This window comes from Aspergillus brasiliensis, assembly GCF_001889945.1.
Source record: "Aspergillus brasiliensis CBS 101740 unplaced genomic scaffold ASPBRscaffold_15, whole genome shotgun sequence".
Taxonomy (NCBI): domain Eukaryota; kingdom Fungi; phylum Ascomycota; class Eurotiomycetes; order Eurotiales; family Aspergillaceae; genus Aspergillus; species Aspergillus brasiliensis.
The window spans coordinates 395200-420412 of NW_027137456.1; the positions used below are offsets into that span (position 1 = coordinate 395200).

Sequence of the window (25213 nt, forward strand, 5' to 3'; positions counted from 1 at the left end):
ATATTACGGTCGGCAACCGAATTCCTCGTGTATAACTCTCTAACTCACTCTATACCATTCGCCTAATCTATGTATAAATCTTCCATACTTCTATCACCCCCTAATTCCTATCCCGGTCATGCCACTTCAACCCGTCGTATGTATAACACCGGCTTATACTTATGTTCACTCAATAGTGGAGACCCACATACTCCAGACCGAGCAGCCACACAGGAATGCGACTGATTTGTCCCTCAAACGCATGTCTTGACAGCTAAGCAGAAATAGCTGCAGCCCATTTACTCCGCTTCCGCAGCGAAGGACCCCAAAAAGTCAGGACATAGGGTATCGGCGCAGCCACCGCACTAATGATCCCCAGGACCGTCAGTGTCCAATGAGTGCCCAGATTCCGATACATGGGGATTCCCACCACCGTCATGCCGCCAGCAGCGAGGTATCGCACCAGGGCAACGAAGGTCAGTGCAGACGCGGCATACTGCTGGTAGGAGTCGATGATGTACATGTAGGCGGACAGGAAGACACAGATGACTCCGAAACCGACGGCAATCGAGGCTGCGAGTGGAGACCAGATGGCGATCGATGGCTATGGTAGTTCAGGTTGTTAGTATTTGCTGTGGATCCTACGGATGCAAATGAAAAGAGTCAATAGACATACGTAGTCAGTCCATCCCATCCAGAAAAGACCGATCGGGATTGCTGGGGCTCCGATCTGGGCGAAGAAGAGTCGGGACTCTCGGTCCAACATGCGACCGGAGCCGTCGTCACCGGCTTCTTGCAACTGTTTGGCGGTTTTGCGATAGAGGATAGGGACGAGAAGCATGGTAATGACGATGCCGATGAAAAGTCCCACGAAGCAAATATTGGCCAGGCCTTCGTTGATGCCGTATGTATCGGCGAAGATGTAGACGTATCTGGGCGGGTTAGTGGACCCATGAATAGTGACACTAACAGTTGGGCAAGGTACATACCCGTCCAGGAAGGTGAACAGAACAATGTAGACAACGGTCAGGTAAAATGTGAAGAAGATGACAATAGGCTCCATCAGGAGGAGCCAAGGACGAGTAAAATTCCTCTTCAACACCGGCAGCAGGCTGCCCGTTCCCGAGGCCTCGCCGGCTGTCTTGAACCGCGCATCGCCGGTCGCTTCGCGGAAGAACTTGGCTTTGTAGTACAGGAGCTGCGGCGCAAATGTTTCGCGTTTGAACAGAAAGATGATGACTATCACCAGGCCATCGAAAATGAGCATGATCCATTCCGCCCATCTCCAACTGATGCGGGGACTGTATCCGATATATGCTCCCACAACGGGTCCTGATCGGTCCGATGGTGTTAGTTTACTCGTCATGCTACCATTACCAACGGCGTGCAGTGATTATGCGCGATACACTATATATACTTACCAAGGATGGGCCCGCCAAAACCTGGGATCGCAAAGATGGGGAACCCGAACGTCTTCTCCAGGGTACTCCACACGTCGGAGATCGAACCCCCCGCGACAGTCAGCGGCGCGGAACCACAGAGTCCGGCCAGAAAGCGAAAGACCAACTGGGACCCGAAATTCGGGGCCAACGCCGCTCCGAGGATCCAGGATCCGAAGATCACCAACGCGCCGATGTAGACGGGGAATCGGCCAACGATTTCAGACATCGGACTGGCAATCAGCGCACCAACCCCGAAGCCCACCAAGTACAGGCCCGTGGCGAGCGACTCGGCGACTTGGGAGACGCCAAAGTGCTGGGACGCTTCGGACAGAACGGCGGAATCGATGGCCGATGCCATGGTGGTCACCAGGGCGATCAGGCAGACACACAGGGTGGAGGCGACTCGACGGGCATGCGACCATTGCTGTGGGTTGAAGGGATCGTGGGGGGTGGCCCAGGACACCTCATAGTACTTTTCACCGTTACAATCCGATTTCAATGAAATTCCAGGGATATGAGAGGGATCTCGGATCTTACTCGGTGGATGTTCCAGAGGCTGCGGCGAGGCGTGGTCGGAGGTGGACGATGACTCGTGCTGGGCACGGCGGGCGTCATCGACCAGCTCGTTCACGTATCGTCGCAAGCCCCGATATTGGTATATGAACGCCATGGTTGTGGTGATGACAGAGGTTGGAGGTTGAAGGTCGTGTATGGCGAGGACACGGATACCAGGCGAATATAAGGTGGAAGCAAATCTTGAATCGAGGCGTTCGGAGGGGACTAACCAACTAATTAGTTAATAAGTGGTGATTTATAATCCACAACAGGCTAGATAGGCAGGCCAAGTTGGAACTGGCCACTGAGACGAAGCCATTCCCACTTTTCCCGGCCGAAAGCAGCAGATCTCCACGGCGGATCATTCCGTCCTTTTCGGCGTTACTCTAATAGGAAGTCGGGTCCATTTCTCAATCGGGAAGGACAGTCCGACAACATCCACTTATCGGTTCGGAAACTTATCCAGACCATCGATAACTACTAATTACGTAGATCATCTTAAAATGGTGTTGACTACATTATGCTATTTCCTTAGCATTAGGGCAAGACACTTCTCATTTAGTCAGTTATTGCCTGTTCATACTCCTAAGAGCCCTCAGTGAGAACCTGCTGGTAGAATGCCTTCAGCGACCTGGCTCTCGGAAAGTCGGGGAACAGCTTCCAAAAGTCCAGATATCCGAGGTAGTCTGCATACTCGGGGGTATTGTCACCACGAATACACCATGATATGCGGTATTGGCCCATATTGTAGTTGGCAATATCCATGATATCGACTTGATTGCCATTCTCTTGCCATCTCTTCCCACATAATTTGATGATCTCGTGGATCTCTGCTTCCGACACCTGTTGACTTTCAGTCAGCGCGTCACTCACAGGGGCCGTGTCATCCATCCACTCGAAACACTGACTTACATAGTCTTTTGGTGGCACCTCCCCGCTGACCGCTGCCATCGTGTCCCAAATCTCGTTCATACTCAGGACCTCGGTATATACGAAGACACGTCTGTTCAGAGTCCGCGTATCTGATATAATCCGCGCGACGTATGTCCCAATATCCCCCATATCCATCAACCCGAATTTCTGATTTCCATCACCGACAATCCGATGGTCAATGTACATGGAATGGGCATGGTCCGACCGACCGGATGGAACTTTGGGTACCCAAACTTGAAACCAGCATCCAACGTCGATGAGAGTGTACGGAAGGCCCACGCGTTGAATCACTCCCAGAATGTCGAGCTTTTTATCTTTGATGTCAATGATGCCTCTGGGTGCCGGTCCAACCCATTCGGATGGCACGAACCGCTTCACCCCCGCTTCTTTGGCGGCCTCGATCCATGGAATCTGCGAGTCGAGGTGTTCCCAGGCAATACACGAGATGAGGACATCAATGCTCTTGAGTTGCTTGATCAAGAGCTCTCGAGGACCGTCCAGGTCATAGCCGACAATTTGGACACCTTTTGCTCTGAGGGTTTTGTTGGCTTGACTGTCGACCGATGCTTGTCGAGTAAATGATGTGACGGTCTGCGAGATCCATCAGTTGAGGTCAGTAAAACTTCAGCATATACAACAGGTGTCATACAAAGTTGGTCGGTGAGGAGAGTAGACCGTCGACCACAGACCGGCCTGTGTTGCCTGTCGCACCTATCACGCCCACAGTAATTGGAGTTCCCATCTTATAGAAAGCATATAACCTCGTGTAAACGGTTACTACATGGCAAACTATCTCATCCGAGAGATGTTTATATCATAGAGCCCACACGTGATCTTCGGACGAAAGAACTCTATCATATAATAGTCGTCAAGAACTACTTCGGTCCAAGTTTCTAACACTGTTGGCACTTGGCAGCGGCTTCGTCCGAAGCAGAGTGGTGGGTCGGCATTCGTCCGAGCTACCCCACATTCCATTTCGACTTTCAAGATTACTGATTTCAAGATTGTTATCCTGTCCACAAAATGGACTCATCTCAAAGAATTCAATTCCGGTGAAGCTGGCTTTGCCGTCATCATCACTTTTTCTGATGGTGCAATGTGCCACGGGTATCGACCTGCTGCTAGCAAAATCACAGGCGGAACAGGTGAGCGGAATATATATCCTATTTACTAGTACTACTCCTACCAGTAGTATCAACTCATCATCCGACATAGTACTTTGTAGTACTAGCATTAATCTGCAATTATCATATCAACGAAGAGATAAGCCACTCAGAAGTATTACTCACTAGAAGATTTCGAATTCATTGAACCTGTACACTATTGAAGACACAGTATCGGATACTCTCTGCTTCACCGCCCTGGTGCCACAATCAAGCAGAAACATACTCTGACCGCTTTGCCTCACCGCCTAGAGCGGCAGAACCTGATTTACCGGGTGTACGCGGATATAAGCGGATATAGACGGATATAGCTTGGGTAGATGTCCGATACCTGTTGAACTTCGAGTCAACTTCACAACTAGCTCACATAATCTTTTATTGCAACAGAAAATCAGAGCCATTGAACCTGTTGGGCGTAATAATCAAGTCGGTGGAGGATATTGAAGTCATCATCTTTCACATCTGAGTACGTGACTTCTCGTTGAAGAAGACGTCATTTCTTGGGCATCGCGTCACATAGCTACTCCCGTTGTTTATCCCGATCCTAATCATTAATGAATTAATGAATTTATGATTGTTTCAGGGGGCCGACCGACATCAAGATCACATGATGGACTTGGCCACATGACTTGTCATGTGATTCCAGTTTGTAGTTTTGTTATTTCTTGACATCAAATCAGAAAGGACCGCTACGACAACAGCATTATGGGACGGAGACTGACGTTGTAGGGACGGCTATGGTTGCATTGAGTGCTGCAGGTCTCGGACCGTTTGCTCTCTATTCCATGACTGATCGAGTCAGGACAGAGCTTCCATACAAATACTTGAGCGCAGGCGTGACCACCAGAACACAAGGATTGAGTCTTTTGCAACCAAATATGCGGATTTCACTGACCCCTATACTGACCAGCTCACCATACATGATCACTGATTGATGCGTGTAGGAAAAAACAAAGAACATTGATTGAATATCAGACACTATCCCGAGATTTCCTCTACATCTCGGAGGAAAAGTGAGCAGTACACCCCTCTTTATATGCCTTCAACTGCTCCATCTTGATCTGCGTGAATGACTCCACCTCTGCACGCGCCTTATCGTCTAGCAACTCCACCCCCGTACCGCCGTTATGTAATGCAGCCCAATAGATGATGTCTACATCGAAGCTCTTTCTTGCCGCATAGTCGAACCAAAATCGCCCAGTCCTCCATGAATCGCGCATCCGGGTAGAGAGAGACGGTCCACCAGGTGGTTTGACCTCTAATGTCATTTTCATTTCCACTCGCTCCAAAGCTCCCAAGAATTGCTCCAGTCTCGGCTCATAGAGAGTCCGAAATTCGTCCATCGCGCAGCGCTCCAGCCACACTTCCGGTCCCGAGAGCAACAGCCACCAGGGCGGGTCATACGTGAACTCGGCTGGCATGGCATTGGTGAACTCGAAATCCAGAATGGCAGTGATCCGGAGTGTTTCTGGATCGATCAGCATATTTGAGGGTCGCATGTCGTCGCAAAAGGGTATACATAGCCCGCTGTCCTCAGGATAGTACTTTGGAATCAGCTGTGCGAACTGGTGACGGGCAATGAACCGCTTCTGAGCGATTTCCGGATCGTCGGCCAGGTTGCGCTGGATCCAGAGGTGGGTCAAGTGCTCGCTCGCGATCGACCTCAGATAGTCGCTGGCACGGTCAAACGGCGCGGTTGGAAATCGATCATCAGAGTAGCCAGGCGATAGTGGCTAACTCGTTCATGTTGTATGTTAAGGGTCTTCCGGCAACGTGCCACTCATTTGACGCCTGATCCTTCGAGATGGCCCCGATCCTTGCAAATGTAAGTTGAGAAAGCTGAAACAGATAATAGGCGATTTGAGAATAGATCTTGTCTAATGTTGTGTTGTCGATGTCCGGGTTCAGAATCATGTCTTCTTGATCGGGTTGTCTCAAGAGAGTCGATAAGAGTGTACCGTTGACATGGTCCATGATGATGAATGGGCCAAGGTGGTGTGGACTCTCTGCCAGTAGGCCCCAGCTGTGAATCCGGGGGATCGGGATATCCGTGTTTTGGCGGAGATATTCCATGACCTGGACCTCATTCACCACTTTCTCGTCCCTATAAGCTGTCGCCGTGTGTCCGGGCTTGGGAAAACGAATAAGAGCATCCGGCTGTCCATCGCCGAAGCTGAAGCGGAAGCTAAAGTTGAAGGAACCCTTAAGAAACCCAACGTATTCTGCAGTTCCCCCTCCTTCCCGACGCCCAGCGACAAAAGCTGCCAGTTCAGCCTTTGAGTCAAAAGCTCGACTTAACCAGGCCCTGTATTCGTCATCCCCGTTGGTCTCTTCTAGCTCGTCAAAATAAGACTTGAGCGAGGATGTCTTCTGCGGAGACATTTGAGCAACTGAGATGCGGAGGTGATGGGAGAAAGGAAAGGATGCAGACTAAACAGAGTAAAGAGTGTTAGGTCAATCATTTGCCGCCGAGCCGAGTAGCGCCAAGCCAGAAATAAATGGTCGAGAGCATAACAACGGAAGCCATATGAATCCCAGGGTTTTTGGGGGGCTGTGCTTGCATTGAAGGACGGAGGATATTCTAGTCATCCTAATCAGTTGATACTAGTTACACCAGGCAGCCATACTGTTTAATGCATCAGACGTCTGACCAAAGCTTGCCAGGATGCTAGAAAGTGAAATCCCGGCTGGATTTGAAATATTGATAATGATTTTATATGTGCCCTCCCATCCCAGGTAACCTTCTCCCACCCAACAAACCAGGGAAATCGAGAGTGTGCTGGGTACTAGTTCATCATCTGCCATTAATGTACAATAGCGAGGAGCCACCATGATCAGACCACGGTACAGGTGACACTATGCAAGTCTGTCTTGTTGCGAGCTTGGAAGTGAGACACTTAACCCGGGCCCTCGTTGTGGCTCTTTGACATCCCTTCATCAACCTCCATCCTCTCACCGACTCACCGACTCACCAGCCCAACTTCTGCGCCTCTTCTCCGCTCACATCGTCAGGGATATCTGTGACGTATTGTAAAAGTTCTGGAATTTGTGAGAGCCACTCGGGACGACGCTTAGTCCACACCTCTGCCACCGGCTTGGGTATCTCATCAAAAAGACCAAACATCAGGACTGTTCTGGTTAGTTTCACCTCTTGAACTCTCTCGGGGAAGAGGGAGAATCTGAGGACTGACGTGATTTTCCGGGCAAAACCGTCTCACTTCGGTACATGATCGGACTAGGGGGATATTAGCCAGGCAGAAAGCACACCGGACCGGGATCATTTTCATGTACTGACCATCCACAGGTATAACAGAAATAGCGATCTAAAGGTCGGCCACAGGCGGTGTTGGTGTCAAGAAATTTCTTGGGACTACCGGTTAAGACCATATCCTTGTTCTCCACCACGACGACATATGTGCCCGCTGCAAAAGTGGCAATTAGACAATGCTCAAGTTGAAAAAAAAAATGAAAGGGATGATTACCGGCGCCACTCTGCTTTCGACAATTGAGGCAGTAGCAGATCATCACGCCGCCCCCAGACGGAGTGGGATTGTCCATGGTGATGCGGATACGACCGCAGTTACAAGCACCCTTGACAACCATGATGTACTACGCTTGGTGTGAGTTTGTGTGTAACGCTGGAAAAAGGGGATCTTGCATACAAGACAAGCGGATGTGGTTTCCGGGGTTGAGGACCGTGGAGTGTAGAAGCGTGGGTGAACGGCGAGTAGGAGCCGGATTTATTCCCTTTAGATTGTGTCCTGATCGACCGAGTCGGGAATAACAAGTGGCGGTCAGAGAGATCGAAGCAAGGGTGAAGCGGGTGCATATGCTGTCTTAAATTGAGTTGAGGATATTTCGCAAAGCCACAACTACGCGCAGGATGTGCTCCGCCTCGGTATGCATCCAGGCAAGGGGGGCATCAGGGCGGTTAGGATGATCTGTAGCCACAACCTGGGATGTGTGGCGATCAACCCCAACCTGACAGTCTACTTTCCTTATATAGCACAACATGAAGGTGCTATTTATATAGGACCACATCATTGTGCTATTTATATAGGACCACATCATTGTGCTACATGCACTCGTCTGGTTGATAGTCGGTGACTCGTCGAATTAAAACAATCATATATCTACCATGGGTGAAGTTCTGGCCAGCGATACTGCGCACCCAAGCCGATTGGCTTGGGAGCGCTTGGACGAGGTGGTGAATAAATACCCTGACCACCTGGCATTGGTCTGCGCGCATCAACGCGCAGGTCTCTATGGGCTTGGAGAGCAAGACCATGGAGATTATGGGCAATGGAGCTTTGGAACGCTGTATGAGGGCATCATTCGCCTCGCGGCCTCCTTGGAGTCGCTTGGTCTCTCCAAGGATTGCCTGCTTTTTGTGCTCCTAGGGAACAGTCTGGAGCACGTCCTTACCACCTGGGCTGGCTATCGGATCGGCTGCACCCACGTATCCATCCACCCCAATAGTTTGTCGAACTCGGTGGAAGCTCGCCATGTCATCCAGACCGTTCTGGATAACCGCCCCAGCCCCAAGGCGGCCGTCTTTGTGCAAGATGAAGCGGCAGCCGATCAATTCGATCAACTATTCCCCCAGCTCGATGTGATCAAGATCGTCATCGGCCAGGACCAACCGATGCCCGCTGCCTGGACGAGTTTCGACCGGCTCATGCAACCAGTGGAAACCCCATTGGGTTCCTTCACAGCACTGGGATCACGCGAAGCCTCCATCTTTTTCTCCAGCGGAACCACATCGCTGCCCAAACCATGCGAGATGAACGTTCCCGCCTGGATCAGCTCTCTCTCCAGCGGCTCAACGCTGGGCCTGGTGCGCCCGGGGGACCGGTTGATGTCCCTTGTCCCATGCAGCCATGTACTTGGCTATATGGGCCAGATGTTTGCCCTCACCCATGGTGCTACATTGGTCTACCCTTCCTATTTGGCTTTCAATCCACGGACCACGATAGACACTCTACGGGCCATCCCCTGCAAGTATATAGTCATGGTGTCCGCGCTGGTACATGCCTTCATCAGTGCGGACCTCAGCTCGAGTGAGCTCCCTCCCATCGATACGGTCATCTTTTCAGGAATGACCCTGTCCACGGCCGTTGCCAAGGAGTTCCAGGCGAAGGTGGGCACGCGAGCGATCGAGAATCTCTACGGCATGACGGAAGGGGCATTTTGCGCCACCGGTCCCGTGGAAGACCTCGAGCGTATCTCGCGAGATGGGTTCCTGGCAGCTGGGCGTCCCATGGCAGGTTCGACACTGCGCCTCTGCGCCCCAAATAGCACGGAGCCTCTCCCACCGGGTGTGGCGGGAGAAGTGCACTACAGTGGCTACCAGACGGCTCGAGGTTATATTGGCCTTCAAAGCGAGTCGTTCTACATCGATGCTGATGGACGTTGCTGGTACAAGACGGGCGACCAGGCTATCCTATACGAACCGAACGGGCTTGTCTACCCAGTTGGTCGGTATAAAGACCTGATCATCCGGGGTGGCAAGAACATATCCCCGTCTGCTATCGAGGCGGTGCTCAACCGAGACTCGGAATTGAATCAGCTCAATCCCCAGGCCGTCCCTCTGCCCGACGCAGTGGCAGGGGAAGTTCCGGTCATCGTCGTGGATCGCGAGATTCCTCGGCTGCAGGTGCAACGGATCATGCACCTGATCTTAACCCAGATGGGTGCCGCGTATGTCCCCGACAAAGTCCTGTCCATTCAGACCCTTGGGGCAACCGCCTATCCCCGTACGACCTCGGGCAAGGTGCAAAAAGTCAAGCTCGCGGCCCTGGTGCGTCAGCATGTCGCCGCTCAAGCCACGGCCCCTGAACCGTCAGCCCCCAGGAGTTCGAAAGAGATTCGCCCGCGCGTGACGCAGCTCTGGGCCGATGTCTTAGGGGCCACGACCGAAGAACTTGACGTGCAGGCGCCGCTGTCGGAGCGCGTGGATAGTATCACCTTGATGCGTGTGCACTCCAGAGCGAGCAAACTCACCGGCAAACATGTCCCTTTCGCCACCTGGGCGAGCGCCAAATGCATTGCGGACCAAATCCTTCTCCTGGAAGCTGCTGGCAGCCAGCAAGAAGAAGATACATACCCTCTCGCTCATGACGAGGGCCGCGCTCGGGTCGGGGGCCCTGCATTGGAAGATATGGTGCATCTGCTGGGCGACACCAGCCGACTCCCCGCCACGCAGGCCTTGGTACAAAAAGCAATTGCGAGCTATCAGCTCACGTGGGATGATGTCGAAGATGTGTTTCCGGCCACTGATTTCCAACATATTATGCGCCAGGCTCACTTGATTGACTACTGGGAGTTCTTCGTCTGCATACACACCCGGGGGCATTCAGTTCCGGAGCTGCGCCAGGCACTGGAGGCTACGTTACCTCTTCATCCCATGCTACGATCCTTCGTTGTGCAGGATGATACGCCCCAGACCCTGCTGGTGACCGTCCGCCCAACACCATCTGTGCTACAACGTTGCATTGTGGACTACGGCGAGGTCGCAACCTTGGAGGACGTGCACCGCTTAGTGGTCAATTTCCCTTCCGAGCATCGCATTGCCTTGCCCGGACCTTTGTTTTGCGGATTGATGGTGTACGTGAAGGAGATAAAGAGTGCGGTCCTCATCGCTGACTGTAAGTACCTCCCTACCTCCCCCCCCCCAAATCCCAATCCTGTCTGCGGTATCCGTCCTTATTTGTGCATCTATCCACAGACTGTCACTCCGTCATGGACGCCACCTACCATGAAATTTTCGAAGATGATCTAGAGGTGGCACTGAGTGGGCAACCTCTCCGACCGCATGCTTCGTACAAGGCCTGGAATGACAGCTACTACCTGCTACAGGACTCGCTGGCTAGTCGACCAGCGTTTGAATACCACCTATCGCAGATGCAGCACCTGCCTGATAGTCCCGTGGCACTTTGGCCCACCCCGAGTCGCTCACTGCGGGTCTTGTCCGGACAGCAGTCGGAAGGACTGTATCTGCTGGAGTTCGAGCTACCGGCCTTGATGGGGATGCACCAGCACCATCCAACCCTAATGACATCGGTCGTGCTCAAGACCGCCCTCGCCCTGCTGACCGTCTTCCATACCAAGCACTCGGAGATGTTAGTGCTCAATGTTGAAGCCGCACGGGGGCGATTCCCCTTTCTGCCGTCCTCTTTTCCGCGAGAGGGACCGCTGGATGGGGCCCGCGTGGCTGGACCTACGCTGACCGGCAACGTGGAGCGCATCAGATTCGAGCCTCACGAAACCGTCCTGCAACTGCTTTATCGCGCTCAAGCTCAGCAGGCGCTCATCACGCGCTATGCGAATGCCCCGTGGAAGCGCATTCTGCAGGAATTGCCGCGGATGAAGGAGTTATATCCTGCCGTGGCGGATCATTTGATCTTCAACTGGACCGGGACGACGACCTTCAAGGCAGACGAGAAGCGACACCTGCACGAGCATATCCAGCGGCAAGAGATCTTTTTTCAGCCGACCTGTGGCTTAATGGTGGATGCGGGTGCATCAGGCAAGGACGGTACGGATCTCTGTGTCTCGCTGACCGGAGCGGTGGCGAACAATTCCCCCGACTGGATTCATAGCATCGCCCAGGGACTGCAGGCGATTGCGACGTGGCTGACGCTGCAGCAAAATTGGGACCGCCCGGTGAGGTTCTTTTCGGAGTGCCTCTAGGAATAGCGGTGGCTGGAATAGTGACGCCGGGGGAAATGCACGGGGAACATGGGCAGACGAACGGGAGCGGGTTTAGCTGTTCTGCTCTTTTTTCGGATAGAAAGCTGCATATGCTCTTACAAAGGTAGATAGTCCTTGTCAATCGCGGTATGCATCTTCATCGATTTCTACTGGACGCTCAGTTTTCTGTAGCCAGTGGCATTGAATCAATCCTACTCGGACTCTTGAAAGCCCGTTGCCTTCAATCAGTGTGCACCTGCAACAATATGTAAAGCCCCCCTTCCTCTACCCAGCAAGGGAGAGCAAGTGTTGTGTCCACTGCTTTCCCCTTTCCAAGACGGTGTGCTCGCGACTGACAGTAAATCCCTCCACTCTTATCAGGCAAGGGCATGGGGGGAGGTGCGATTTAATCTTCTTCACACCCACCCGCCCCCTTCTTCTTTAAATAGTTGCCAGTGACCAGACATAGTGTCTTGTCCTTCAGCACCCTTCCTTGAATTTTTATGACAATTCAAACCTGCCATGACCATCCCCAACGATACCCCCGCCGACGAACAGGCGGTACATCCGCGCCAAGCCACCTGCTACAACAGCAAGTATCTAGCGGAATACTACGACTTGTGGATTGGGACCTGGAATGATGTCCAGTTGTATTCGCGTCTGCTTGCCGAGATGCTAGCTCGCCGCAACTCTTCGGACGATCCGGTGAGGGTACTTGATGTGGGCACTGGCTCAGGGCGGATTATACACGGACTGGCCACTGCCCAGCAGCAGGGAAAAAAAGGGGGCACATCGCAGCCGGCAGTGCATTTTCTAGGTCTGGACAATGAACAGCATATGCTGGATCGTGCCCACTCCCTGACTCACCCAGCACATGTTGATCAAATCACTTGGGTCCTGGGATCGGCGGAGGACCTGGTATCTCTGCCCGCATTGCAGAGCCCTGGCGGGCCAGGCGGCATCATCGACATGATTGTCTTTGCCTGTGGCAGCATCTGCCACTTACATGAACCCGCCCAAGGCCACCGGTTCTTCGAACAAATGGCCAAGGTCCTGAAGCCCACCACTGGGCGCGCCTATATCTCTGTGCTGGAAGCGCTCACCGACGGCGGCGAGCCCCTGGCCCGCGCCATGGAACCCTCCGAGCCGATTCTCACGCCGAGCAAGGAATTCCCGGGCATCATGTATCGTGAGACCTGGCCCCTGCATAAACTGGTCGGGAATGTGTGGCACACGCATCGGCATATTGTCGTCTCGCAGAAGTCGTCAGATGGGCCGGAAACGATTGTCGAGGACAATCTGGATGTGCGCAAGGTCAAAGTGTGGACCGAGGCCGACATGAGGGCTTATGCGACTGCGGCTGGCTTGCAAGTGGTGCAAATTCTGCACCATCACAATGACTCCACTCACAAGGAGCTCATCTTTGTCTTTGGAACCCTTGCATGATGATAGTCAAGTAAGACTGCCTTGCAGGTTTGAAGTGCTACTTGAGAGGGAGCCTGAGTAACAAATCGTGTGGTTAAAACAAAGTTAAAAATAAAAAAAATGAGAGAAATTAGATGTAGATACTGCTTGATCGTACCACCAATCCACTACTACACCTTCGATAACAAATAATTACAACTTCACGGCAAGAGAAATATTTACCTTCCCTACCTAGGCAATAGTTATCTTATCAAATGATGCTCGCTGTCAGCGCTACAGGATAGTGCTGACAGCACTCCCATGGCTAAGACGTACTTGTACAATGTATCCTAACAGGATGTCACCCAGGTAGAATATGAATTATATAGGACTTCTTCATTGCTTTCCATCCGCAATATCCCTTAGGTGTCCATACTCAGATGCAGTAGTGCCGGTTAGCTATATCAAAACAGATATCTATAGGATAATCGATATCGAAACAAAGCTGATATATAATAATATACTAAGATTTCTATATTAGAAATCACTACCACCATCCCTGACCTTGAGACAAAAAGCATATGCCGCGAATATACATCTGCTTGTACAGTTGAGCAAAACAAGACAACGATTCCATTCTATCATAAATCTACCATGGTCTAATAATTATATAATCATTATAACCATCATCATCATCATCATCATCATCATCACACATCTATGGCTTGATAGCGACAAAGGAGCTGCCCGCAGTGATCTTCTCTGCCAGGATTCTCACGGGCTGGGCGCTGAGGAGCTCGAAGGAGGATAAGGTCGCACCCAGTTCGCGGCTGACCCAAGTCTGCATTTCCGTAGCTTTGAGTGAGTCCACTACAGTAATTGCGGCGGTTAGCACACGAACAAACCCAACCCAAGGAGAGAAAAGGAAATAAAAGAAAAAAGAAAGAAAGAAACTAACCTCCCAAGGCAGACAATGGCAGATCGAGATCAATAGAATCGGGAGTGGCACCCATGGCACGAGCCAGATAGCCCTGCAAAGCCTGGCTCACGAGCGAGACCGCCTCATCCACCGAGCCAGCCTGTTTGAGGAGAAGGCTCGTCTTGATGGGGCCGGCCGTAGATGCGGCGTCAGGGTCCGTGATTCCAGCACGATGATCGAACTTGCGGTCAAATTGCCAGGGACTGGCGCCATCCTCACGCGGAAGAACATCCACCATCCCGGCAATGATCTGAGCAGGAGGCAGCGGTTGGGGCATGGGGCCCTGGATCAGGAGGCGAACTAGAGCCTGCACTTCCGTCTGCGAGATCTCCGTCCCCAGAACATGGCGATACCGTTGGCGACGCTGCTCCGCGGACTCGGCCACATCCGTCACTCCGCTGGCGTCCTCAACCAAGCCTAGGTTAATGCTACAGCCCGCCAGGTGATGCTGTTGCCGCCACTCCATCAGAGCGTCCATGAAGGCATTTCCCGCGGCGTAGTTGGCCTGGCCCATGTTGCCAATCACGCTGCTCACCGAGGAGAGCGCGATGAAGAAGTCCAGGGGCCGTGTGGCTTGGAACTCCTGGTGCAGGTTCCAAGTGCCCTGGATCTTCGCCCGAGTGGATTGTTGCCAGGCGTCCCAGTCCATGTGTTCGAACATGGCATCCTTGAGGACCGTGGCGCACTGGATGATGCCTCGAATGCGCCAGTTGGAGTCTGCTGCGTAGGCCAGGAGTTTCTGGACATCGTCGGAAGAGGCAACGTCGCAGCGTATGATCTCCGCGCGGGCTCCACGCGCTCGCAGTGCATCAATAGTCACTTGTTGATTGGCCTGTGCGGTACCAGATCGACTTAGAAAGACGATATGACGGGCACCACTGTCCACAAGTGCGCGGCCCAGCGAGAGGCCGATCGTGCCCAGCCCGCCGACCAACAGGTAGGTATTTTCACTGGGCAGTGGCTTTGGCATCGGTTGGTCAGGCACCACTGGCACGGGCCCTGGCGCCTGGAGATCAAGAATGACCCGGGTACCGGAGTCTCGCGCATGAGATGTAGCCTGCGCCAGCTGGGAAACGGGAAAGACTGGATAGGCGGCCACCTGCACCAGAGACTTATATCCGGCGACGAGATCGACCGCTCGGTGGAAATTCGCTTGCATCTGGCGGGGAGTCCTCCGCAGCATCCGGGACGGGGAGAGTGAGCTGACAGTACAGCCCTGCTCGATAATCCTCTGAGGGAGCGCGGAGAGTTGCAGGTCCCCACTCAAGGCAATATATCGACCCCCAGAGGCTAGACAAGACGCTGCGTGGCGGCTAGCTGCACCGCTCAGGCCACAGATGGTGAGGTCAACTCCTCGGGCTGCGGTTAGACGGGCGACAGTGGTGGGTAGTGACCGGTGAAGGGGGAGAATTCGGTCTTTCAAGACTGGGTACTGGGCGCGCAGCTCCTGCACTGCTTCCGAACCGTCCACGGCGACAAGCACCTGCATCCGGGCCGCCAAGGCACAGTGCACCGTGGCTCGGAGCGTGTGATTAATGGAGCCCACGATTAGAACGGTGGCCGATGGATGCATGCTGCCCACCAGGCTGGCATAGGCGGTGGCATAGGCGATTGGCATGGAGAGAGATATGGCAGGTCCTTGCAGGGGAGGACAGGTCCACACAGAGCTCTCAGTTAAACGTACCCGGGTAGATATGACATGGCCAGGGACCACGCACAGCACCGTCTCACCAACGGAGAAGACGGACATCAGAGACTGCCCGACATGGCGGACAGTGCCTACGGCCTCCATCACCGGAACGCGAGCCTCCGGGGAATCCGTGGCCTTTCCTGTCACAGATGGAAGCGAGATGGCCTGGAGGTCAACTTCCACTTCATCCTCTGCAATCACCGTGCCTAGTCGGTCATCCAACTGCCACTGCGCTTCCTCAAGATTAGGTGACTTGCTGTATAGACGCAATGGCCGGGAGTCCTCGGTCAACTCGGCCAGTGTTGCTTTCGGGCCATGCAAAGCTGCCTCCATCGCGTCATCCAAAGGTTTGGATGCCACAGCGCGTGGTACATAGAAGCGGCCGTCGCGCAGTAAGTACTCATAATCCTGGGGTCGCGTCCGGGCCCGGTGGCTGAGCCGCACGAGACGTGCGATGCTACGGCCAAGGTGACCAGGATATCGCGCAGCATCCCCCTCTATCAGGAGCTGGGGTAGTTGTATGTGGGGATTCTCATTCCGTAGAGTTCGTAGAAGACCTGTTGTTGCACCGGTAGCGGCATATGACGCGGCTGTTTCCGGGGATGCCGGCGACACCCAGAGCAGGTACTTCGCCTGAAGCAGGGCGCGCATGAACTCCATATCAGCTGGCGTCCAGTGGAGCGTCCAGGGTTGGTGTAGTTCCATCAACGAAACCACCGTCTGTCCCTTCAACTTCGATACCTCACGGGGGCTGACTGTCTCCACCCGCACCCCCTGCTGTTGGAGTAGGGGCAAAAGCTCTTGGAGCAAAGGTTGAGGGATATCGGCTGGCTCGGGAGCCAGGACATAGAGGACAGGGCCGACAACCGAAGGGTCACTTCGCCGGTTGATCAGTATTGAGTTTGTCTGCGATACCTTTCCGTGCACTTCCCATGCGGCATGTCTTCCAAGGCGTTTAAAGACCTCATCCTGCAAAGCCACTGGGGTATCCGCAGCTACCCAGCCATCAGGCTGGGTGACTCTGTAGATATCATCCCAGAATGCCTGGTCCGGTTTGTTAGTCCATAGGTCGGGGTGGTCCAGCAGGATAACATCGTATGCGCCGTCGTCCGGCAGTGACGAGCCCACTTCTGCCAGGGTGAGCACAGGCAGTACCTGACAGGTCGGCAGTAATTGCTGAACAGCTTCAACACGCGCAGCCGAATGTTCCTGCGTTAAGTCGGACAAAACAACCGTGAGCTGTTGCAGCCGGGGCCGGTCTTTGCCAGTGGGGGCGACTGCCTGGAGAAGAGACACTACCTGGTCAAAGCGGTTGTCTGCTGCCACCACCAGCATTCGTGCATCACCATGAGTATGGCAGACGCTTTTAAGCCAGGCGGAGAGGGACCCATCGCAATGCTCGGCCCAAGAGTCCACATGCTCGGCCCAGGCCAGTGACGAGAACCGGCTCTGAGGGGTGCTTTCAGCGGTAGCAGACGGACGGGACTGTATTGGGACCCTACCAAGCCTGACACCCTGCAGCACGAGGCCAGGCTGAGACCAGGTTGGGTGTGATGCAATCACCTCTGAGCGAGAGCTCGCTTCATCCCAGCATGTGTCCACGTGAATATCGAATTGCTCCCCGGCTGAGGGCGAAAAGTTCGTGGACATGTAGAGCCTGTCCACCGCAACGGGTATCTGAGCATTCTGATTCGATAGAGCCTCAGAGCAGGAGAGCACAGCAGCCTGGAAAACAGCATCCAGAGACGAGGGATGAAGGAAGTACGGAGACTCCTGTTCATGGGGCATGGTACTTTGGGTGTCCGTCACTTCCACCGCGGCATAGAGGCGAGACTGCGTAGGGTGGAAGAAAAGCTTCTGCATCGTTCGGAAGGTCGGGCCCATGGTCACACCCCCAGTCTCAGACAGCCAGCTATAAACCGCCTCGCTGCCCACTTCGACGGTTGCCGCCGCCTGGGTCAGTCGAACCTGGTGCATCATCTGCGCCCAGTTCAAAGCGCTGCTACGCTCCTCCATGTGCTCCTCCTCTCCCGCATATTCCATGGCAAATCCACCCTTGGCATGTTGGACCCAAGGGGATTCCTCCGGCCGGGAGAAGATGCCGAACTGATACCAGCCCGTCACCGTCGCATGAGGGGCAACATGGAGAAGTGTCTGAAGTCCATTTTCCTCAGGAGGAATGACCATGCCTCGGAAGAATTCCAAGTCGTGGAACTCAATGCTGGCCAGTTTGGTCGAACCGGCCAGCTGGCGTGCAGCTTCAGCGACCATCGCCACCATCCCTGCCGCGGGCAGCACAACGGAGCCTGCCACGACATGGTCGGCCAGCCACGGCTGCTCGGAGAGGCGCAGAAAGTTCCGCCACCGCGGCTCGATATCGTTCTGGTAGTCACAGGCCACGCCCAGCAGGTCATGGCGAGGCTGGGTGCGTTCGCGTAACTGTGTTGATTCAAGAGGCTCATGCCAGAATCTGGACTGATGATTCCAGGCATAAGAGGGGAGATTCTGGCTCAACTGTGGTGTATAGTCACCCAGCAAGCTATGGTTGATACGGTCAATATCCAAGGGATGCCCTATACTCCACAGGACACCGGCTACCCGTAGAGATGTATGTAGTGCATCCTTCTTCCGCTGTACTAAACTCATATAGGGCAGCGAAGCCAGGCCCGCATTGGCTTCCTGCACTGTTTGAGTGAACGGTCCTTTGAGGGCCTCGTGAGGGCCAATCTCGAGGATGGCATCCCATTGGACAGCTACTGCGCGCCGACGTCGAGGACCAGTCTCACTCATACGGGCCAGCTGACCCACTGCGGCAGCAAATTCGACGGGGCTGATGAGATTTCGGATCCAATAATCCGGCCCGAGCTCTTCAGGGCGCTGGACACGCGTCTTGGTGACCGAGGAAAACATGGCGATCTTCCCGTGATAAAGATCGACTGGCTTGATGGATGCAATGGAAGCACGGTAGTCCTCCGCTAAAGCACGCATGTAGGGTGAGTGGTAGGCGGTATCAACCCGCAGCTTCCGGGCAAAGTGCCCCTTGTTCTCCAGATACTTAGCTATATGATCAATCTGATCATTGGCACCCGACAGCGTTACACTAGATGGGCTATTGATGCAGGCAACGACCACAGACTCTAGAGACAAGGCCTGTAGATACTCGGTGGCAGTCTCTGCAGGCACCCCGGCTGCTAACATGCCTCCACGGGGTCCATTCTCAACAATATGCTGCGAGAAGACGCCCCGGAAGTAAGTCACTTTGATCGCATCCTCATGGGTGAGATACCCGGCTGCGTAAGCAGCTCCTGGTGCAATAAATTAGCACTAAAGCATACTGAAAGTGCCAGATAGCTCCTACCAACTTCGCCGCTGGAATGGCCAACTACCGCTTTCGGAGTGACTGACCAGTCGGTAAGTAAATCAATCAAGGCAATCTGTAGTGCGCAGCAGACCGGCTGACTGCGATCAGGGCGATTGATGCGGCTGATATCAGCATGGGCACGAATTTCCTCGATCAAGTCCCACTGGCAACCTAAGCTGGTTAACACCCCTTGGCTCTGATGGATGCTAGCTGCAAAGACAGGAAATGCAAGCAGTTCCACCCCCATGCCAGCCCATTGCGCTCCTTGACCGGTGCAGACGAAGGCTAGCGACGTCTGCTGTTGGCGCCGCGCGCGTGGGAAACTGGGCAAACCTCGGGCCATCGCCTCGTGCAGACTGGGGAGTGAGTCGGCAACAGCAAAACTGCGAAAGCCGAGCTTCGAGCGCCGGGTCGCCATCGTATGTGCCAGGTCAGTCAAGTCCGAGGACATGTCCAGCGCCTGCGTCCATTTCTTAGTGGTCCGATCCAATCCTGCTTTGTCGTGCGTCGATAGCACTACTAATTGTGCGAGACCGGTGGGAGATCGAGGTATCGTCCGAGGGGCAGTGCCGAAATACTGCGTCGTGCTTTCCAGGATGGCGTGTGCGTTGGCACCGCCAAATCCAAATGAGTTGATGCTGGCGCGTTGAGGGAGATGGGCAGGCCATGGCTGGGTTGTATCACTCAAACGCAGTCGCCATTCCTCCGTCTTGATCTTAGGATTCAGTGTCGCGAAGCCTGCATTCGGTACCAGAGTGGCTTTCTCTAAGCAAAGCACAACTTTGATAAGACTGGCCACTCCAGCTGCTCCTTCTGTGTGACCGATGTTACTTTTGACCGATCCAACATAAACGGGCTCATCGGTTGCTGTACGCTCCTCCCCAAAGCTGGCCCCAATAGCCGACAGTTCTGTGGGATCCTATACAGACCCGGCGTGTCAATATTGCGGTGTTGCGTTGCGTCACTGGGTGAGCAATAATCCGACTTACTCCTAGAGCGGTTCCTGTTCCATGTGCTTCAAAATAGGCTGTGTCACGCATCGACAGCCCTATCTGCCGGTAAGTCGCTCGAATGAGATCTGCCTGTGCTTGGGCGTTGGGCATGGTGATCCCGGGCGTCCGGCCGTCCTGGTTAGCCCCTGTGGCACGCACGATGGCGCGAATCACATCCCCGTCTGCCATGGCCTGAGATAAAGGCTTGAGCAGGACTGCGCCGATACCTTCGCCACGGCCATAACCGTTGGCACGGCTATCAAAGGAATGGCTGATCCCGTCGGCGCTAAGCATATGCATGTAGGATAGTCGTTGCGTAAAATTCGGATGTAGGATAATGCTAGCACCGGCTACCAGCGCCTATAGTTCATGTTATTCCGAGTTTCCTGGGTGCTCCAGGGGGCTCCCCCTGCATCTGGCTTTAGGGTTACGTGGCACTTACCATGCGGCATTCGCCAGCACGCAACGCTTGAGTGGCAAGGTGGAGTGCTGTCAGACTGGAGGAACAAGCTGTATCCATCATAATACTCGGGCCCCGAAGGTCAAAAAACCACGATATGCGGTTCGCCAGCATTGTCCGCCCGTTCCCCGTGGCCGAGTTGTGTGGCATATCCATAATATCGCGGGTCGAGAGTAATTCATAATCGTTCGTCATACAGCCACTGTACACCCCGGTGGAACTGCCAGGGAGTGATTCCATAGGGACACCGCCTGCACATGCCCATTTGTCCCCATTAGCTCAAAATGTTACGCGTTTCGAGATGGCATAGAAGCCGGCCTGCTTACCATTTTCGAAGGCTTCATATGCGACCTCGAGTAACAAGCGCTGGGCCGGGTCCATGCCTGCGGCTTCCTTTGCTGTGATGGAGAAGAAGGGAGCGTCAAAACGCGCCGGATCTTCCTCCAAGAAGAACCCGCTGTCATGATTGATCTAAGAGGACGTTTATTTCATTGTACTCAAAAGGCGTTGGGGTCGAAAAGATTGGACAGATGGGAAGGGAGAGGGAAGACGTACGGCACCTTTCCGTTCATGGTTCGGATGTTTCCACGCCGCCGCTTGATATCGGTTGGCAGGCACACGGCCATGTTCCTTTCGTCCCTCTCGCAACATATCCCAGAAGCCTTCCAACGAGGCAGCCTGCCCGGCAAAGCGGCAGCCGAGCCCGATTACGGCGATGGGCTCTGGGCATGATGGAGTATCGTCCATAGTGATAGGCCGTCAAGACGTTATGTTACCCTTAATGCACTGTGGCCCTTCGACTGAGTTACTTTACACTTACCCACCTTCTCTCAGGACTTTTAGTTTGCAACACGAATCTGAAGGCTTGTCCTCGTTATATACGTATATAGCTTTACCACAATCTACGCCACACTCTAATTAACTTCCCCCTCAGCACCGCCACCACCTGGTACTGGTTTCTATGATTAGACTTCGACCTTTATCCTCCTCTTTTTTTTCTAGATGAATAATATGCAAGGCTTCTGAAACCGTGCAAGGACACTGCTTATCTCTGTGCGTCAAGCTCGACGGCAGCAATGATCCTGTTTAGAAGGTGTGGTGAGCTGTGCAGCGGCAAAGGCGATGATCTGCTAGCCGATGGCTGGCTGCCGTCCGACTTAAAATATCTCTCTGGTCTCATTATTCCCGCGGGCCTTGGTGGTCAGCAGACAGGTGCTTGCAGTAGCCTCTCTTCTATCTTGTCAGATACACGTAACCATTCAATGGGCAATCTGGTAACATCTCCTTTTTAAGGTTCAATCCGTCCTGCAGAATGATGCAACATTATCGTTTCCTGCGCCCTGAATGTAGTGTGTGCATGATCGTTACATAGCTCCTATCCATTCTCGGGTCCAGTGACTACTCCCAATCACCGCCTTATATCTTGGCCACTTGAGCACATATGACGCTACCACATGACTGGTAGTTAGAAATGTGCTATGACATATAGTAATCAATAATACATATGCAGGGCCACTCCGTGAATGCAGAATCTGAGTAAACGCTGCAAGGAACATCATCGCATGGCCCCCTGTATGGTCGTCTTTCCGCGGGGTGGCTGAAGCAAAACCCGCTGAATGTATAGAGAGCGGTCAGTGATTCGCTGCAAGTGCTGATGGCGTGTTCAGCTTTGCCGCTCACACTTCCCCTTGCTTGCTTCTTCACCGTCACCAGTGGAAAGAATGCATGGGCGTGTATGTTGTCTTATCGTCAGCTACATGTCACTTAATCATTCTGAAATCTCGACTGAAAATCGTACGGGTTAGTTGCAGTGCATCAGAACCTGAGTTTCCAGCTTATCCTATGGAATTCGTCATGGGACCGCGAAACCCTTACAACAAGCCCAGTGGTTGGTGAAAAGGAACCAATAATGATGTCTGACCCGATCAACTAATACTACGTGATACTTGCTCTGTGTATCTCGGTTACCACGCTTACGGCAACGTGAGTTGCCTCACCGTCGCGTGTTGTGGCTTGACGCGGCCAAATGGATGTTAATGATCAGCAGATGAACGCTGCACCTTGGTATCCATGGCCTCCCGGTTTCTATTACTTCCCTTCATTAGCCAGCTGAGGATCCAGGATGCAAGGATCAGGCAATTAGCTGGTTGATTCCCTGCCATGAAATTCTGCAAATTGCAGCAGCGCCGAGTGTAGCGGGATATACAACGACGGCCGTCCGTGGAAAAATCTAGACCCAGGTCAGATCGGCGTGGGTAAACTGAGCATTCTCACCCACATCCATGGCCGATTGCATAGTGCCCCCCCCCCCTCGGGATTATATTCCTGACCAACTGAAGAATCGCCGGTTTTTTGATGACTTGACTCAGTTTCCCGTGTGCATCGCTGGCGGTCAACACTGCACATGAGCTTCTCATCACGCATCCTCTTCGTTCGCGCCCTTCCCCCCTTGCTTATCTCTAAGGTTTGCACTCATGCAAACTGTTACGGCTCTAGAAGGGTCGTGAGTACTTTGGAGATATTCCGATGATTCATATACCCCCCTGAGTCTGTGTCCCGGGGTTCGAGATCCACTTCCTTGAGGTGCAACACTGCAAGGAGGCGATCAAGGAATATTTAACCTTTAGACATATTCCATGAAGGTTTCACTGCTTACCACTAACCGATCATGCACGGGGCCGGTTACGCTTGATCGGCAATCAACCAAGCCGTGTCCTACGGAGATGGCTGGAAGTATATCTCCGCCCGCTTCTGGAAGCACAAGAAGAGAGAAAGATTTGCCTGCGCCTTTCGTTCTTGGGGACATTCTGTACTGAGTACAGATCACGTCTAACCGCGACGTCACACCGCTCAAGATGCTCATACTACCCTTAGGCCTGGCGCTGACTAGTACGGAAAACCACCGATCTAAGCAATTAATTCATTTTACCCCCTAGATTGCTGATGGTGGAGGTTTACACTGAATTGAGAAATGTATGGGATCCAGCCCAAAGTTCACCAGTTTTTGGGTACAAGTTGACTGCGAGTCGTCTGCATTAGGGATAACTATTTATACAAGACTAGGGCTTGCCACAAGTAATGCATTTCTAATATTGAGGATATTTAATTTCCTACTATCCTATATAATTAGTCTTCTAGATCCATATTTTTTATTTTTATTATTCATTATTATTATTATTATTATTTCTATGAAATCAAAGCAGTCTTCCAAGGAGAGACATCTCAATCTTCGCAACTGCCTAGTATTGACGTTCGAATTAATTCTGTATGTAAAGATAATTTAAATTAGTGACTTGAGTTGCTTCAACTAGACAATGCCTTCTATTACTGGTTGAATTATAATAGCAATGTTGACCGAGACCTCCTTCTTCCCTCATCCTTACACCAAGATGATGCAATTCAATGTCGTCTTGTTTATAGACTTAGTGCGGTGGCAACTGGCTCCGGGCGATCACCCATTCCACTCCAGCCCTGAATTGCCTTAACTCTAACCCACTTCGAGGAATGTCGTGCCCTGCAGAATGCACGATGGTTTTGCGACTCTGGGGGTTGCAGAATGCCTCCACTAGCGACGCACAATCGGACAAGCCAGGGAGATCATTTGAACCCCGCAGGTGCAAAGTAGGGATCGAGAGGCGGCCCGCAAAATGGTCCGGGTGCAAGGCACAGGGAAGTTCTTCGATGGACCGGTCCAGAAAAAAGCGGACTGGCTCACGAGTGATTGACTGGCCCGCCTTAACGACCTTCACAAACTCCTGCATTGGTTCCCTGATGGGGGCGGGCAATGGTGCAAGCTGGTCATCTTGCCCAGAACGGATCCGCTGCTGATCCTGCTGAGACAGATTCCCCACTAAAGAGCGGCAATAGTCGGGGTCCGAGGAACAGGGTATGGTGGTCGAGCAGAAGATGGCAAACCGGAATGGTAAGGGCTCTTCCGGGTTGCTCTCTGCGTATTCGAGGAGGAAGGAGGCAAGCGTCGCGGCCCCCTGACTAAATCCCAGGGCACCATCGAAAGGACCTTGATCCTCAATGGCTTCGGCGATCAGGCCATGAGCATCCTCGATGGACGGTGGGTCAAAGGTACGTGTCCAGCAGTAATACGGGCCCGTGAAGTTGGTTTCGATCCCTTCGACCAAGTCAAATAGTGGTGATTAGCCCTAACGCTCTGGATCGAGCCCTGAAAGAGGAATTGGCGAACCTGGTGCTGGCGGGCATTCAACTTCGCCCGACAGCATATGAAACTCCCAGCTGGGGTCTGCCGAATGGAGCAAGCCCGACAGCTGATATTTGAGGGCGTCTGCGCTCGTTCCATAGCCGTGTAGACAGAGAACCCGCATATTACCTGGGGTTTGGGCGAAGGATTACGGTTTTCAGGACTTGCCGGGAGCACAAGGCCTACGTCCAAGGCTATTTAAATGTCGTGAAGCAGCAGTACAATAGTCTGTCTTGTCATGCTTACTACTTAGGAGGCTGTACATGAATCTTGTTTTTTTCTATCCATTGATGCAAGGGCCATGTCCATACCAAAATATAAGCGTCAGAAACGGGTTGAGAACATGGATT

General features: G+C 53.1%; 8 protein-coding genes across 8 annotated transcripts; 2 read left to right on the plus strand and 6 right to left on the minus strand.

The window, feature by feature from the left end:
* Positions 1 to 10: 10 nt before the first annotated feature.
* ASPBRDRAFT_47697 (MFS transporter) lies at positions 11 to 2038 on the minus strand (the record flags this gene model as incomplete). The annotated part of the gene is made up of 5 exons (XM_067625914.1): positions 11 to 583; positions 656 to 911; positions 969 to 1311; positions 1401 to 1893; positions 1959 to 2038. Coding segments are annotated over 5 exons (1502 nt in total), but the record flags the coding sequence as incomplete, so codon positions are not given.
* A 523-nt stretch (positions 2039 to 2561) lies between these two features.
* Positions 2562 to 3651, minus strand: ASPBRDRAFT_199888 (aromatic alcohol reductase; the record flags this gene model as incomplete). The annotated part of the gene is made up of 3 exons (XM_067621373.1): positions 2562 to 2819; positions 2889 to 3500; positions 3559 to 3651. 3 exons carry the CDS (start codon positions 3649 to 3651, stop codon positions 2562 to 2564), a joined length of 963 nt encoding a protein of 320 aa, XP_067474906.1.
* Positions 3652 to 5067: 1416 nt separating this feature from the next.
* On the minus strand, positions 5068 to 6454 carry ASPBRDRAFT_58755 (phosphotransferase family protein; the record flags this gene model as incomplete). Its single annotated transcript, XM_067627952.1, has 2 exons — positions 5068 to 5805; positions 5846 to 6454. 2 exons carry the CDS (start codon positions 6452 to 6454, stop codon positions 5068 to 5070), a joined length of 1347 nt encoding a protein of 448 aa, XP_067474907.1.
* Positions 6455 to 7040: 586 nt separating this feature from the next.
* Positions 7041 to 7675, minus strand: ASPBRDRAFT_199890 (GFA family protein; the record flags this gene model as incomplete). The annotated part of the gene is made up of 4 exons (XM_067621374.1): positions 7041 to 7201; positions 7264 to 7307; positions 7368 to 7494; positions 7555 to 7675. The coding sequence occupies 4 exons, from the start codon at positions 7673 to 7675 to the stop codon at positions 7041 to 7043; spliced, it is 453 nt and encodes a 150-aa protein (XP_067474908.1).
* Positions 7676 to 8114: 439 nt separating this feature from the next.
* Positions 8115 to 12007, plus strand: ASPBRDRAFT_78350 (uncharacterized protein). The gene is made up of 2 exons (XM_067629405.1): positions 8115 to 10719; positions 10800 to 12007. The coding sequence occupies exons 1-2, from the start codon at positions 8211 to 8213 to the stop codon at positions 11762 to 11764; spliced, it is 3474 nt and encodes a 1157-aa protein (XP_067474909.1). The 5' UTR covers positions 8115 to 8210; the 3' UTR covers positions 11765 to 12007.
* Positions 12008 to 12200: 193 nt separating this feature from the next.
* Positions 12201 to 13395, plus strand: ASPBRDRAFT_47703 (class I SAM-dependent methyltransferase). The gene has a single exon (XM_067625915.1). The coding sequence runs from the start codon at positions 12287 to 12289 to the stop codon at positions 13208 to 13210; it is 924 nt and encodes a 307-aa protein (XP_067474910.1). The 5' UTR covers positions 12201 to 12286; the 3' UTR covers positions 13211 to 13395.
* Positions 13396 to 13876: 481 nt separating this feature from the next.
* On the minus strand, positions 13877 to 21397 carry ASPBRDRAFT_68861 (uncharacterized protein; the record flags this gene model as incomplete). Its single annotated transcript, XM_067629010.1, has 7 exons — positions 13877 to 14038; positions 14127 to 19142; positions 19196 to 20117; positions 20188 to 20550; positions 20633 to 20901; positions 20977 to 21121; positions 21206 to 21397. The coding sequence occupies 7 exons, from the start codon at positions 21395 to 21397 to the stop codon at positions 13887 to 13889; spliced, it is 7059 nt and encodes a 2352-aa protein (XP_067474911.1). The 3' UTR covers positions 13877 to 13886.
* A 2544-nt stretch (positions 21398 to 23941) lies between these two features.
* Positions 23942 to 24987, minus strand: ASPBRDRAFT_78353 (uncharacterized protein; the record flags this gene model as incomplete). The annotated part of the gene is made up of 2 exons (XM_067629406.1): positions 23942 to 24776; positions 24849 to 24987. 2 exons carry the CDS (start codon positions 24985 to 24987, stop codon positions 24073 to 24075), a joined length of 843 nt encoding a protein of 280 aa, XP_067474912.1. The 3' UTR covers positions 23942 to 24072.
* Between the last annotated feature and the right edge of the window lie 226 nt (positions 24988 to 25213).